The sequence below is a fragment of the Penaeus chinensis genome, chromosome 33, assembly GCF_019202785.1.
Source record: "Penaeus chinensis breed Huanghai No. 1 chromosome 33, ASM1920278v2, whole genome shotgun sequence".
Taxonomy (NCBI): domain Eukaryota; kingdom Metazoa; phylum Arthropoda; class Malacostraca; order Decapoda; family Penaeidae; genus Penaeus; species Penaeus chinensis.
This window is the reverse complement of record NC_061851.1, coordinates 8451588-8469087: the sequence shown is the minus strand read 5'-3', so window position 1 is coordinate 8469087 and position 17500 is coordinate 8451588. Positions and strand designations below refer to the sequence as shown.

The window sequence follows — 17500 nt, the reverse complement described above, 5'->3', positions numbered from 1 at the left end:
AGCTTTAACTTGCTATTAGACCGCAATACCCGCTGGCCTCTCCTCGTTCGTGTAGACGGCTTTATAACCAAGTGGAACCTTTATATTAGGAGAGGTGATTCTTACTGGAATTAAGCCTACAAAATACAGGGCTAAATTCTGTTGGAGAGCCTAAGACTACAAGCCACCCTAAGAAAACATAATTCTTCAGATTCATAACCGAGTTAACAGATGTACAAATTTATATGGAGTTGATTATTTAGACGAAAATATTGATGGCATTTGAATATAAAGCAATACATCATTCCATTTGTTTCATGTCTTTGTGTTTTAAAAAGAGATTATTTAATGTGGAATATTGATGGTATATTTTAAAACTATCATAAAATATAGTCTGATTTTAATGCTAAATATAATTTATAAGGGCTTACTGCAACCAGCTTTCTTACCTTTTGACTAGATTCATAGTATAGTATAATGATCTTGATCATCTAATCATATCAACAACAAAAGTAACTAGCCGGCTTGATACTAGCATTTTCTAGCTTTGGTTGATTTAGATATAGTTTCCAAAAGTAATGTAATTAATTTGTTTGTCTGCTCTACACTGATAAATACTTCATGCATTACTGATTTTCATTTTTTTTAATTGATGTTATGAAGGATCTTGATGTGCATGTGGTAAAAGTTAAGACGTAGGATAGAGTTTGTGTCTTCATCCATTTCATTCTATAGATCTTTTCAGGTATTTTTTTTATTCAGTTGTTTTAGGCCTGCTTGTTTCCATTCATATTTTAATTGTTTTTCCCTCTTTTTCATAGTCTTTGGCAGGGGCATCATTTAGGGTGGGGGTGTGTGATTGCCCCCCCAAGGGGTACACTCCCACAATGTTTTTGCCTAAATTACACCTTCATAGCTCTGGTTGTGGCTGTAAAATGGTTTTAGAATGTGTTTTTTTTTTCAAAATCTTTCTTGGATGGGCTCACAGTGCCCTGTAAACTGATTCTGATCACTTTGCTTGCCAACCTTGACCCCCCCCCCCCCACATACACTCAAGAAAAAGCTGATCTTTAGTCCTTAAAATGAAGTGTACAGCAAATATTCATTAGGTTATGAGAATCTGTTATAAGGTATTGTTACAGCATATCTTTGAGGCAGGTTTTCTAATCTTTCTGAAAATGGAATATAGCTCATTTTTTCTATGCAATGTACAAATTGACAGTGTCCCCTTCAACACTATTACAATAAAAACAATGGATTTTGTAGTACAGGTATACAAAGAACAAGTTATTTGAAGATAAAATTTATTTACATTGCTTCAGCATACACTTAATTTCATGGGGTTTTGGATGACCTTCCATCACCCCCACTTGCGTCATAAGCACTTGGGCGGTATTCACAATTGTGGCAAAAAAAGGGAAAATTGTTTGATGTGGCACTTATGCCATCATTATTATGGCAAATCATGTGCTTACTGATATCAATAAGCTTGGGAGTCATATTTGTTAGCAGCAACCTGCATGTTTAAGTTGAGGGCAATCCCAGGATATTTATAACCAACCTATAGTTCACACGAAGTTCATCTTTCGTGTGAATGTCCCTATGCTAACTTTCCTTTTTTCTGCCTGAACTGCAAAAATTTCATTGTGATCTGTGAGCTATAAGCTAATACCATAGTTGAGGGGTGGAGCAAGAATACAGCATTGCTATGCAGATTATCTTAAAGCCATTTCTAGCCAGGGGGGTTGATGTATATGGCGGTGTGCTGATAAGACGAGACAAGGAGTGGGTGAGCAGCTTGAAATGTCCTTTAGAAATCTTGCATACTTCAGCTGTCAAGGCTTGCTACCTTTCCCCATTACATTGGTTATTTCCCATATTAGTCCCATATAGACTGTACAATGAAAAATTATTGTTGGGACTTCAACAGGACCTTACAAAGCAAGGCAACATTGATAAGTGTCAGTCTGTGAAATCAGCATCCCTAGGATCATGGAAAGACAAGACCTCTGATTGAAGCAATGTAGCGAGAACTGTGGTCAAGATCAGAGGAGGTTTGCCTTACAGTTCAGGTTCATTTCCCAGTCAAAATATAGTGAAACTGAACCTGGTTTTCTAGGGTAAGGCAGGCAGTCCCCTCTATCAATCTTGTATGGAGTGCAAATACTCCTTACATTGCTCACTCAAGGTATGTAGGGCAACTGAGCTTCACAAACTTGTGCAAGAAAGGTTGGGAAGGACGCAGCCCAAATTAACCGTAAAAAAAGACAAGTCAACACTTGGGCTATAACCTTAATTCTATTAGTATAAAACTTTACCATTGGATTATTCTTCTAAGAAAGTTTGATATGAATATAATATTGGTAGCTGTGATATTTTTTCTTTTAATCTACACTAGGAACCCTTCACCACATTAAAAGATTGAAAAACAAGAGCCTTGCCGCTGAGTGTCTAACTACTCATTGTAAAACTAACAAATATGGCCACTATAAGACAAAAACTAAAAACAACATTGCATGCTAGATGTATATCACAAAAGACACCATACTATGAACATAAAAAAATGAACATGTACATTTCCTGATATAAGTAAAAATTCATGTCTACTGGAGCAATAAACGTAATAATAAAATAATAATGATAATAACGGAGCAATCACCAAGCGTGTGGTAAACTCTTGGTGTTTACTCATCCTTAACATATAACATGAACCTTAACCTAATGCCACAACTTATCAGTGGCATGAGAGCTGCCAAAGTGACCTCTAACGACCTGGGTCACGACCTTTGACCAGTTTAATGACCCAGGGAGGAGCTGAACGGCCACTAAACAGCTGCAGACAAAGGCACTTGGGACGTCCAATAAATCACTTGAGCAGACTGCGGATGGATGTGGGGGATTAGAAATACTGATGACGTGACCAGAGGGCTATGGGGGATACAGAGAGGACATGGTATATTTTCAGTACAAAAATTTATCCCATTTCCATTTGGGAGACCATCCCTTTAGCAACAACTGGCACAATCGCAAGGCAGAGGTGCCTGCGCAATAGATACAGAGACCACCCACGTCACATTAATAATAGGGATTGGTGAACTATGAAGAATGCTAGTTTAAGGACTGATTGACCTAGTTTAAACCATGGTCATTGTTTTAAGTACATGAACGGTGTGGTTAACTAAGGCTGGAAAACTCGACTGGCTAACACCTTAGTTCCTGCTCCAACTAACCAACCACATACTGCCATTTGCACAAGGCACAATATTTCTTTAAGGCACCAAAAATACTTATCAAGAATATAACAATCAATGCACTGAATTTCAGAGAACAAGAATCAAAAGACTTTTTTTTTCTTAAAAGACTCAAAGCACAAACTTATTTCTCAGTGGCAACACAACTTCTACTAACATCTTACTATGTTTAGTGAGACGTCTATAACTTCATTAACAACATGTGTTGCAACAGAGATCTCATGTACTTCTATAGGTAAGGTCATATCAATCACTGGGAGGGGAGAAGTGATAAGAGCAATACGTTTGTTTGCGTTTGTCACAACATATAACCATCAAATCCATACTTTTCAGGGTTGGCTCTGTCAACATATTAAAATATCAACCCAGTAAAGATAACATATGTGGCTATACATGGTCACAAGCCTTTGCTTTACATATTCACACTACAGGAACTAGGGTAGCCACAGATGTAAGGAGCATAACAGCCAAAAGAAAAACAAAATTAAAACAATGAAACAAAAAAAAAGAATAATTATTACACAGCAACAAAACAAAATGCAAACAACAGACTGCTCCATGGTCTCGAAAATTAAAAAGGAGCACTGAGTGCATTGTAAACAATGATCATCATATTCCCATTCATTTTGGGACCAACATTTTTGTTTCTATTGGTTAAACAGCTGCCTCTGTCATCTAAAAATATTTAATGCCTTTTTTTAACTATTTATTTATATTATCTATTATATTAAGATAGTGAGTAATTCTTAAAGAAGAACATAACCTCATACACTATTTACATGAATATCACCTATCATTAATAAATATAGTTATTCTGTAACAAGAGTAATTCCGGCAATATTCCATTGATCAAGGCAGAATTGGACGGTAAGATTGGTAGTGAATCACTTGCTATATATATGGAGAGGACAGAGGCATGAGATAGACCTCCAAGTACATTAAAAAGAGTCCTAAATGCACGTCATGAATCCACAAAAAGGTATTCACAAAATGGAACTTAAACCTACGATTCGGGAGGTTTCCACCATTGAGAACTCTCCACTGAAACAGAGTATAACTTGGTAGTCGAGAGGCACTGAACCATCACATACAGAATGGGGATCATTGCCTAAGACTCTCACAAAACAGTCTTATCTCTGAAGCTTCCCCCTATCACTGTTCTGTGGATTTCGTCACACACACACACGCAGCTTTCCCCATAGTTTCGGAACTATGCAGGAAACCCACACAGCCTGGTTTTTTGTGGCGAATATTCCCTCACAGGTATTCATGAGCAATTGGGGTGCAGAACACAGCCCAATTTTTGGTACTTCCTGCATCCATCACAAATTCACATGCACACTCTTACATTAAGGCTGCCTTTTCATTGTACCATTACTCACTGAACATTCATGTTTCTAATATTTTCTACCTATATGATTTCAGCACTTCAACATCCTTGCACAACACTGACCCACACACCTGTGAGGTACTGAAAATATTAAATTTTGGAATTTGTAACCTGGCCATTTCTCTTGTATTACTTCCCATACAAGCCTTTTATATACAAAAGCCCAAATGGGGTATACTTTTTTCTTTCTATCAACACTAAGATACCTTTTAGCCTATTCCAGCTTTAAGAGGTACATTCTATGCCACCAGGAAACAAAGAAACCAACTGACTATATTTAATTAATGCTAATTGTCCCCAGGCATCAGTCTTTTCACCACTAATGAAGCATGAGCTACTTTTACGTATTTTTATATATTATGTTTCTTAATTTACAGCCACGTATGGAGATTATCTATTTTGGAGGGCTCCAACATGTCGTTTAAGAAATCCGTGGACAGGTCATCATTAAGCTGTAAAGATAAAAGTCAAAATTAGGCATTCAGTAATGAAAAAAATTGTTTGATTATCATATATTAAATAAATATCATGAGGAGAATACTCACTATTTCTTATATATATCACTTCTTGGGCATAAAGTGTTTCAACAAAGTTCATATATCTTATTCATCAGCAGTGCTTCATGACAAGTAAAACATAAAGAGCAAACAAACAAAACAAAAATCCATTTTATATACAAATATTCTTTAAACTAAGTAAGAAAATATAACAGGAAAACAAAACAAGTCACAGGAGTCTTTAAACTCGCACTCTTACAAAAGCAGCCAATCACATATGAAACAAGACTTTATTTCCCTTACCTGTATTGACGGCACGAGGTCCTCAGAGTCCATGGATTCCAACTCAGGAGCCTCGAGGATATTGTTCGCTGGTGAGGTCTTCATCTCAACTGCAAATGTGAAAGTGCATTGCAATAAATTTTGCGATAAACTTTTTGAGATTCCTTACAAGTAGAATATAGTTTAAGGTTTAAACTTGTAATACAGTTTCAATGCAGAAGATAAAGTCATAAAAAAAAAAAAAAATTAAGCATTTCTTTACTTATTGAGATTTATTAATTAATATTTCCCATTGTTGAAATCACTTTATATCTAATACTTATTTGAGCTGAACCAAATTGCAAGGCCAATTCAAAAACATTAACATAGGATATTTATCCATTTAGCACAGACACAGATATCTGATATTATGATTTATATTTATATATCTTAACTAATGACTCAAGCACAATATTCTCAACATAAAACATTCGAAATCATTAATGTTAGAAAGGCAGAGAAGTGGCATAAAAAACACCTGAAAAAAGAGACCTATTTCTGTGGTATACAAATATGTTAACATCATAACCTCTCTTCTGTGATTGTATCACAAAGATCGCTAAATGATACTAATATAAAAAAAAAAAAAAAAAAAAAGACATATAGCAAAAAAGAAAGAGAGAAAAAATAAAAGTATATAAAATCATAATAATAATAAAAGTAATAAAAAAAAGAAGGAAACAAAAAAAATCAATAAAAAGGGAAAGAATGTAAAAATCATAAAAATAAAAATAATAAGAACAATAATAATAACGATGATAATGATGATGATGACGTTAATAATAATAATAATAATAATAATAATAATAATAATAATAATAATAATAATAATAATAACAATAATATTAATAACAACAATAATAACCAAATAGCAATAATAATAATAATAATAATAATAATAATAATAATAATAATAATAATAATAATAATAATAATAATAATAATAAAAACAATAATAGCAATAATAATAATAATAATAATAATAATAATAATAATAACAACAACAATGAAGATGATTCTGGAGATGAAGATCAAGATGATGATTGTGATGATGATGATAATGACTGATGAAGATATTAATAATATGATAATAAAAAATATATAAAAAAAAACAATAACAATAACAACTGAAAATAATAATAAAGTGAAATAACAGCATAAACAAACATAATGACACATCAGTGACAAAAACAAATAAATAAATAAATAAATAAAAAAAAGCTGCCATATTCACATTCAAAAGTCGCTTAACAAGACACATTACAATGAAATTTAGATTAGTACTGTAATATAAACACCAGTGATGGTAATGATAATAATTTGACACAAAAGAGCAAGGAATAAGTTTTCAAGAAGAGCAAGATTAATTCATCATTAGCTATTGCAAGTAATGACAGTCATGATTATCAATACACAGTTGTAATTTTAGTAATAATATTCCTCATGGTACTAATGGGCTTACAACTAACATTTTTATTATTATGAAAAAATCTAATAAAAGAAAAAAAAAATCCTTGTCTGTATTTTTATACACAAATCTTCATTTTATTATTCCCTTAAACCTTCTGCGATGTGCAAAAAATATAGCAATAAAAATAATGAAAAAAAAGATAAAGTGATGATAATAAAAAATAGTGGAGATAAAAAAAAGATTTAAAAAATATATATATTCACCGAAAAGAAACATGGAAAAAAATATAAATAAATAAAAAACTGCATCTTTAACAATAATCATCATCAAACTTTATATATTTACTTATAAAATAAATTATCCTCTCGAACCTATCACATAGCATGCTTTGTTACAAAATAATGTACAATTTACACAAACATAGGAAACACTATATTGTACATTGAAGTGAATACCAACTACACAGTATAACGGGAAAATGCTAAACAGACAAGACACCAGAATCTATGACTATGACATTTACAAAATTTTAGGTGTACCTATATCTAGATGACTGAGAAATCTTAAGCTTAGTAAAACTACTACTAAAAGTTTATCCACAAGGCAAAATATCCTAAAATCAGTATAAAACCCCAGAAATATTCTTGCTTAATTTTATTCTCTGTGACTTTGTTAGTGTTATACATGATAATACAAATGGCTGCAAAGTTAATTAATCTGTTTGAATGTGAATCTGTATTTTCCTCAAACTGTCTGCCTGGATAACATTCTAAAGTTCCTTGATTTGAAGGGAAATACTCTACTCACTACTAATTTTGATATATATAAACCTGTTTTATTTTTTCATATGCTGTTAGGAATATGAGTGGTTAGAAACCTTAAAGCCAAACAATTTAATTCTTAAAAAATAATGAGTATTTGACAAAAGTACCAGCTTTGCATTTTGCTAAAAGTATGAGCCACCATAAGCAAATATTTACAGTTTTAGAAAGAAGTAGTATATATGTAACACATCTTGGTTTCATTGCTAATTTAGTTCTAAATTTCCATGCACATATATATGGTAGATTACCATGAAAAACCATGAGTTTATTATAACTTTTAACATAACACTCTAATTTTCATTATGAATAGAAAGCATGCATAAAAATGGCACATCTTATAAAACTGGAAGACTAAATTAAGATCAATCATACTTCTAAATTGGTAAAGGATGTGTTAGCTTATTTCTAATCTATATAAATTTCATTAAGAAATCCCAAGCTAAAGAACACCATTCCTCTCTGTCACTAATCAGTTACCCCATGAAATTATTAACTACAGTAATAACTATAACATTAACATGTAAATAGGTAAAGATCATAGGAAATTAGCTAATCAATAGTTCAATGAAAAGCCAGAGACTGGGGAAGAGTTTGCTCGAGTTAAGGCAGCAACACTACATCGGAGGAGGGATGAACCAAACTCTGCCAACCAACCATCAGGTGTGATCTCAACATCCTCCATTGATGCCAGGAAATCCTCGGGAGTATGAGGGAGGGAGTAATTGGTCCCCAGGCCTAGTCCACTATCTGCTGACTCCTGCCGCGTGTGGATGTCTGTGGTAGTGATGAAGGTGTCAGCAGCTGTGGTGACCACGCTGGTCACAGGAGTCACTGTCTGCGGGGCCGAGGGTAAAGTCAGGCCAGCAGAGGTCAGCACCAGCTCACTACCTTGCTGCTGTTGTTGTGAGGTTTGCTGTGTGGACTGCTGTTGGGCTACTGTTTGTGCTGTCTGCTGCTGCTGCGGCTGTGGTTGTGGTTGTTGTGGTGGTTGTGGCTGTTGTTGTGAAGGTTGTACCTGCTGCTGTCTTGCTTCTTCTTGCAGACTCATTTGCAATGACTGTTCCTGAAAAAAAAATATTCATTGTGAATAGAAATAAAGGTTTTATTTTTGATAATCATACCCAACAATCATTGTCCATTTATATCATGTATCCACATATACTGCTTTCATTAAATATGTGAAATTATTTTCATATGGGTAATTAAAGGCACAAGTAGCTTTAAGTGTAAGAATCCTTTCCCTGCTAAAATGCTACTCATGCTGAACATGAGCAGGACATCAAGTCGATGGAGAGAGCAGTGAGTTAACAGCAGACCAATATTACCTCTACCTCCTCTACTAATCTTGGCATGTTGCCATGTAAACACTCACAAACCACCACACCCACTCTGTACCAAACAGTAATGCCTCTCCTTTTCCCTTTCCCACTCCCTTTCCCTCTCTCTTTCTTTTCTTATTTTCTTCCTTTGCCCTTTCTCCCTCTCCTTCTCCTCCCTTGAACTCTCTCATTTACTCACCGATTTACTCACTGACTCACTTTCTCCCCCCTCTCTCCCTATCCCTTTTCCTTCCTCTCCCTCTACCCCTATCTCTATCCCTATCCTTCCCTCTCCATCTTTCCCTTCATTTCTCTCTCCCCCTACCCTCCCTCCTCCTATCCCTTCCCTCACATTTCCTCTCTCCCTCTCTCTAACCCTCTGCTTCTCTTCCCCCCCTCTCCCTTTCTTCTCCTTTCTTTCTCTTTCTCTTTCTTCCCTCCCTATCCCTTCCCCCCATCACGCCCCTCTCTCTCTCTCTCTCTCTCTCTCTCTCTCTCTCTCTCTCTCTCTCTCTCTCTCTCTCTCTCTCTCTCTCTCTCTCTCTCTCTCTCTCTCTCTCTCTAAACCCCTCCCTCTTCCCTTCCTCACTTTCTTCCTCTCCCTCTCTTCCACCATCTTCTTCTCCCTCTCCCTCTCCGCTTCCAAGATATAAACAGCTTTATGAAAGAATATGATGCAGCTAGCAGGCATATTTTTTTCTCGGCTGAAATGAATGACTTCCATGATGGTACTTATTACCACCTGATCTACATCTCTTTTTGCATATATGTCGACTGTCATACTTCTGCAACTTCTCCTGAACCTTTGATTACGGAGCGAGGTTATTTCTTTCAAGTCTAAAATGTGCATTCCTGATCTGACATTAATATTCTTTTTTTATGTCTCCTATCTCAACCTAAGTACTTATGATTTTTTTTTTCATGCGCCTCTTAAAAATGGCATTATATTAGAAGGGATGCAAAAGTGAGAGACAATGCCTAATATTCTTAACACATAGAGCTAAATAGTAATAGACATCAAAGTACACAACCGCACCGCCCGAGACACAAGACGGCAGATAAGCTCACGTACTTTTTTGATAATCTCTTGCTGACGAAGCCTCAGTCTCTCGTGCTCAACCTGAAGGCGCTGTAGCCGTAGCGTCTGATGCCTGGAAAGAAGTGCTGCTGCCGAAGTGCTGACGGTGGAGGCAAGGGGAGGCAACTGGTGGCTCACTTGCGTTGGCTGTGTTGGTGCTGCACCGCTGGCACTCTGGGAGGTTGCTTGGGAGTGCTGTGGGGGCTGCACGCCGTTTAATGAAGCTGGTGTCTGCAGGCGTCGAGCTGTGGAGGATAAGGAGGGTTTAGTCAGGTTGCATCCAGGGTCGCACGCATCACTTCGTTGTTACTCTAGTCAATAAAGTTTGTGATTAATGACGAAAATCCGTGATAATGACATTTCAGATACATTATTGACACTGATATGTGTTACTTGTTATCTAAATATGTTGTGGTAGTTTTGATCATCAAATTATTATTGTTATTATCACCATCATCATCATAATGATGATAATAACAATAATAACAGCAATAAAACAAAGAACAGCAGCAGCAGTAATATAAGCGTAGGCGCAAAAATAACCTTTATAATAGTAATTACAGTATTAATACTAATACTAATACTAACAATATTAATATTAATATTAATATTAATAATAATAATAATTTTAACAATGATAATAATAGCAACAAGAAAAACATGTAATAGTAACACTTCTACAGCATAATGGCCATTACCCTCAAAATCCTTGTAAATCCATAATTAATAATAATAGTAACATACATTCTTTCTGTCAATGCCATCATCACAAAAAAACTTCCTCTCAAAGTGCCACGCTGACCAAAATGAGATCAATAGTAGACGAAGCCATCCTGTTCGGACGTCTGCTTTCTTCAACCTCGTAACGGGCGGACGGAATTCTCAACATTTGTTTCATTCATCACAATAACTCTGTTGATTGCTGATTGGCTGAGACACTTAGTGACGTCATTGCCAAGGGCCATCGCATTGGTTGATCGTCAGGATCATTAATCGTGACGTCACAAGATGGCTTTTCCATGTGACGTCACACAGATCGTAAACCTTGTGTCTTTAAGATTAGTGACATCATGATGATGTCAGCACATGAGGGATGCAGCGAACAGCCGGTTAACTAGACGTCTACCGTTAATGATAACACCAACACTCAAGGCGGTCGCACGCTGGCCAAGCACTAGTGATTCTCTCTCTCTCTCTCTCTCTCTCTCTCTCTCTCTCTCTCTCTCTCTCTCTCTCTCTCTCTCTCTCTCTCTCTCTCTCTCTCTCTCTCTCTCTCTCTCTTAAAAGCATATATCACGGAAAGCAAATTCCTCTGACACGCCCGTGAAGCCACGCCCCCTTTGCCTGTGACCTCGCATCTATTTTATTATTTTTTTACGTTTTCTTTCTCTTTCTCACAAGGCACATAAATGATATAATGAATGCGTGCGCGTGCGAGACGCGAGTTGTGTGTGTGTGTGTGTGTGTGTGTGTGTGTGTGTGTGTGTGTGTGTGTGTGTGTGTGTGTGTGTGTGTGTGTGTGTGTGTGTGTGTGTGTTTGTGTGTGTTTTGGTGCGGAGGCGAGTCCGCACGGTGATGATAGAACCACCGGCTTTGCATTACTGTTACCCCATCCCCCCTTCCGTTCCCTTCCCCTCGACCCCCCTCCCAACCCCGTCTCTCCTGACTCCCATGCTGTGGGTCTGGCTGTCCGATCAATAATTATATGACCTCAGTGATCTACTACATAGTTGAGCGGGCTTGGGTGCTAACTCGCTGTTTAATCATCATGCGTGGAAATATAGCATTCGCCTTGGAAATTCCCGCCGGATTTTGCCGCGACTATTTATGAAAATGAGTCCATTCCCATAAAGCATACGAATGGGAAATGCCGAGAGTTTCTGTCAAACAGTCTTCCTCTGCTAACTCATTACGACAGCGAGAGGAGAGAAAAAAAGGCTGCAATTGAGGGCGAAAACACGGCCACTAAACACCAAGTCAGGCATTCGCGCTCGCCAGGACAGACTTCGTTGTGGCGGCCGAGGACGCAGTGCATTCTGGCGCGCGATCCATCTTTCCGCCGCGGCCGCCCGTGCTTTCGACCGGGCCTCGTCGGGCGCCGCCGTCGGGGAGGCAGGCGGCGCTCGAGGTTGTTCAGGGCTAACAAAACGAACGAATAATTATGGTACGAGCAATGATAATTTGATACTAATAAGGGTACCAATGATGCTACTTTGATAATGATACTGGTGATAAGTAATAATGATAATGATACTGGTGATAAGTAATAATGATAATGATACTGGTGATAAGTAATAATGATAATGATACTAGGTGATAAGTAATAATGATAATGATACAAATTGTAATAACGGTAATAATAATAACACGAAGAACAAAATAATAATAAGTTATAACAACAACAATAATAATGTTATAATAATAATGTTATAATAATAATGTTATAATAATAATAATAATAATAATGTTATAATAATAATAATAATAATGTTATAATAATAATGATAATAATGATGTTATAATAATAATAATGTTATAATAATAATAATAATAATAATAATAATAATAATAATAATAATAATAATAATAATGTTATAATAATAATAATAATAATAATAATAATAATAATAATGTTATAATAATAATAATAATAATAATAATAATAATAATAATAATAATAATGTTATAATAATAATAATAATGTTATAATAATAATAATAATAATAATAATGTTATAATAATAATAATAATAATAATAATAATAATAATAATAATGTTATAATAATAATAATAACAAAACCATAACAATGATAATTATGACATAAAAAAGAAAAGCAAGAAACGAAACTATCGCAACACAACATCACTTTGTTAAGGAAATAAAACAATAAAATAAAATAAAATAAAATAAAATAAAATAAAAACTAACCTTCCAGGACGCGGCGAGGTTCTCATGGGTGTTGGGAACAGGACAGGGAAAGGGCGAGGGACAGGAGGGGAAGGGGGGGGGGGGGGAGTGCCACAGCCTCACTCCCAAATACTTAGCAACGCCCCCCCATCCCCCCATACGAATAGATTTAATCGGAATTCAAAATCAAATGTACTTTTCTGTAGATAAATGCCGCCAAAAAAGTAAAACGAGAAAAAAAAATCAACCTCCGCGTTTCGTCTATACTACTTTCTACTTTTCTTTAGCGTCTACCCTTGACAAGAGTGGCAGTCCTTGGGCCCGCTTCTGCTGCCCCCTTGTAAGCTGGGCGCAGAATGGGGCAAGTGTGTGGGCTTGGGGAGAAGAGGGGAAGGAAGGAGGGGACGGGAGGGGGGAGGGGAGCAAGGAGGCCAAACAGGTGAGTGTGTGTGTGCGTGTAGTGGCAGGTGGCAGGTGGTAGGCTGGTACGCTTAGGTTCAGAGTGTCACCTCAGCGTCACCTTCGCGCTTGGCTATATTCCCCCTTCCTGCTTGCTCGATTATCCCTTCTTGGTAACTAACTCTTTAAATTACTTTTCACCCAATTCGGTGGAAATATGGAAACACCGTTGCTATTATCATATTTCACTAATAGTCGATATTCTGCGAAGTGGGTCACAGCAATACAGTCACAATCCAAAATGTGACAGGAGCTCGCATATCTGAAATCCTCTCTCTTCTTTTAAACCTAACTATAAACGAACAACGTGAATTGACAATTGTAAGCCTACGTCACCGTGTTACCAAGAGGAGGCGACCCCAAGACTCATTTTAGACTCGTCCTCGCCACTCCTGCTTCTCCCCGCGACAACGAGAGTCTCCGGCGAGGGCAGTTGGTGCCCCGCGACGGTCAAAACACCCACACGACAAAGCGTCAGCCGTCTCCCTCCTCCCCCATTCATCCAAGCATACCCACCAGGCTACCCACCAGCTACCCTGACCACACCCACACCCACGTGACCGCCAACCCACACGCCCACACCACCCATCAATCCTCAGCCACGCAATCATGCCCTCAAATAGCTTTATTGTTGACGTCCATTGCACAAGATCCACATGACTCCAGGACGAATCATGTTGGGAGTCGTATCGTCAGCAGGACAAGACGGATGTGAGGGTGGGGGAGGTGGGGGGAGGGAGGGAGGGAGGGAGAGGAGAAGAAACGGAGAGAAATGACGAAAAAATAAAAGAAAAAAAGAGACCATCGTAGAAGCGGAATAAATAGGAATTAAAAGCAAATGAAAAGCACACCATACACAAGGAAGAAACATATAAGTAGAAGAAGCAAGGGAAGAAAACTAAATAACAGTTCATGTCAATGACAAAAAAAAAATAGCACTTAGGGAAGAGGAGAAAAAGTCGAGTGATAAACAAGAAGAGAGAAAGACACGGCAAGGGAGGGGGACATCGCAGACGACGACAATAACAAACAATTACTGGCGCCTCCGCTTAAACTGCCTCGTGTGCTCGTATCCCCAAAGTTCTTTCACTTCCTTGTACTCACGGACTTCACAAAGAGCCACTTTCTCATCACCCACAACTTCCTCCCTTTAACGAAAAGTTCCCAGTTAGCAGCGGATTAAATATTTAACGACAATTTCACCTCCCATCACACGACTACACGCTCTCAAACCCTTGTCGTCTGCGGTCACACTTTCCAAACGACTCTTGGCTTCTCTCCGCCCTTGTCGCTGGGTAATATTTCCCAGAAGTAATGCCAGGTCCGATCGGGAACCATGACACCAATCACTGTCTTCTATTCTAATCCTATATATTTGTCAACCTTTTTCTTCATTTACGGCGAACCATTTGAGAAAAATCGAGTTCCCCGAGTTAACGTTCCTACTCGGTACTGTTAAGTAATGACCGGATTGGCCGTAAGCCAACGCACAGAAGAAATGCGAATAAAAATCTACATCTATATAGTGAATATCTGTGTTTATTTGTGTCCGTGTGCATGAGCAAACTAAAGAAAATGTCACAGAAGCACATATTAAGCAGCTACCGGGTACGGCACTTAAGAAAACCAAAGGTGCAAGATATACAGGTACAGCGAGGGTGCAGGGTACAGACAAAAGGTCACGGCAAAGCCACAAACTAGGGCGACCGGTAAAAGTCGTTTTCTCGGCCACTGCATCGAACTACCCGACGCGCTCCTTCCTGTCCTTGATAACACAATCATAAAGCACGACCCATGGGCGTGTTCTGACCCCAGGGAGCGCCGTGACTAGAGGGTGTGGCACAGACCCCTTCCCCATACCCCTACTCACTCCCATACCCCCATACACAGACACACGTCCCACACCTTCCTAAGTCCACGTGCGGGCCCTTTGGGATATGGGCATGACTTGCAACCCGCCATGGAAACTACCCATCACTCCTTTCTTCCCCATGACACCACACAGCATAAACCATACCAACAACATCGACCATCACAAACCTCCACACGCTCACCATACGCAACCCATCACCAACAATAACCAAATGCGAAGGCGACACCACCAACCCCCGTCACCCACAAGGAAACAAATAAAAATAAAAATACAGGCACTCAAAAGCCAAGACGCCAAGCAAGGACCATTGGCAAGGCGATCTCTTCGTCACCGCGCGAGTAATCAAGAGCTTTAATTGATCACTTCCGGTCTGGCGCCGCGTCACTCATTTCTGCTGACTCTACCTCCCGCGGCTGCTCCTCTCGCGGCCGGGGAGGAGGAAGAGGGCAAGAGGGGTGACAAAAACAAGGGGGAATTCGTTTAATAAAAGTTATAATAAAAATAATAGAAGCATAACAAAAAAACGAACCTTACATTAACAGCAACAATAAAATACTAATACTACTAATAATAAATGTACAGAACCCAATCTAAAATCTTGCTTTTCCTTCTTTCATTTGACAACGAATAAAACAAAACCAAACGAAATCCTTCACCTCTGTGATGGTGACTACGTGGATGTTTCCGTAAATCAGCGCGCAGGCGAGGAGAAATTTGGCAACTTTACCATTTGCTATAACTAACGCGAAAATTATGTCTTCGCTGTGATAATGACAAGTAATATAATCTTAACAGCAATAATAATAAGATAGGAAAAGAAAACACAAAATAACACAAAAGAATAACAATGATAAATATAATAACCAGATAATGATAATGGCGATAATGATAAAACAACCCACCACAATATCACAAACAGGAATAATAAAGGAAAAATTTCACGAAAGGAGAGGAGACGTGGTGTCATATGGCCCACTGCCTCACCAGGACAACACCGGCGTCCGCTAAAAGCACAAGAGTTTAATTCCCAGTATCAAAAGGAGAAAAAAGTACAAAGAAACAACATAAGAGACACATGCACAGTTTCCGGTGTGTTGTGTCACTTTTTCTGCGAAGGTTCAGGGGGGAGAGGGAGAAGAGTGGGGAGGGGGAGGGGGAGGACGCGGCCTTCCAAGGAAAACTGGCTTGTTACCGCAGGTGTCACGGGAGCTGCTGCGTTTCCTGTTAAAAAGTGATTCGGTAAACATGCGCTTTCTCGTCACAAAAGTCGTGTTCTCACCTTTTCTATGTTTCTCTGCTTCTCCATTTCTCTGTTTCTGTTTCTGTCTCTCCCCCCCTCCCCCCCCCCACCCCTGATCAAATGAGCATTATGTAAGTCAATTCGGCGCACATTCTAAATTCTCACTTTGCTTTGTGTGAATAATGACGAATGCGTCCGACTCCCTTTCATTTGCAAATCACCCAATTTCCTCCCTGCAATTGGCTTAACTTTATATCGACATCATTTATGTATATTTCCCAATATTCCAAATCATTAATTTCCTTTCTGGCCGCCTTCCACAGCCACCCTCGGCAATCACATCTTGATATCCACCTAAAAATACAGAATCAACGCCCTACACCAGGTGAGAGCTGTCCCTTATCTTTTTAATTAACCTAAACCTGACATCAGATATCAAATCCGGTTTCTTTCCACGAGATAGCAGAGTCCGTGACCCCATATTTTGCTTATGCAACATCAAAACACAGCTATGCCCCTGTGAACACCTGTGCTTAATCAATCTCCCTCTCCGAGGGCGATTTAAATCTTAAGGAGAAAAATAAAGATGGAAGGAGAAACAGTTCCTCCATTATATTTTTCTCTCTCGGTTTTTGCATCCGCGAATATCTCGAACATCTGTCAACGGTGCCATAAGAGGTCACAAGCCATGCGCGAATCCAGGTCAAACTGAGCACACTTATGTCACATAAATGGGCAAGTGCTCTCACAAGAAGTAAACACGGCGGTCTTCAGAAACCAATCTTCAAGCCCCAAAGTTGCCTCATAGAAAACGACGCCGGGGGTAACCTAGTGTAATTATTCAACGAGCCCGGACTTCTCCAAACACGGGGTATAATGCCCCTTTATTCGGTGCATTGTGTTATCCATCCCTATCAGAAGCTGGTGAGAAGAGAACATACACTGAGTCT

The 17500-nt window shown here is 38.3% G+C and overlaps 1 protein-coding gene across 1 annotated transcript in view; it reads right to left on the bottom strand.

The window, feature by feature from the left end:
- Positions 1–1266: 1266 nt before the first annotated feature.
- Positions 1267–17500, bottom strand: part of LOC125043176 (transcriptional coactivator YAP1-like) — a 179574-nt gene continuing 163340 nt past the window's right edge. The window contains exons 3-6 of the mRNA XM_047639169.1: positions 10065–10315; positions 8328–8736; positions 5421–5509; positions 1267–5072 (exon numbers count right to left, since the gene is read on the bottom strand). Of these exons, the coding sequence (XP_047495125.1) occupies positions 4992–5072; positions 5421–5509; positions 8328–8736; positions 10065–10315 (830 nt within the window). The 3' untranslated portion in view covers positions 1267–4991. The remainder of the gene's footprint in view (positions 5073–5420; positions 5510–8327; positions 8737–10064; positions 10316–17500) is intronic.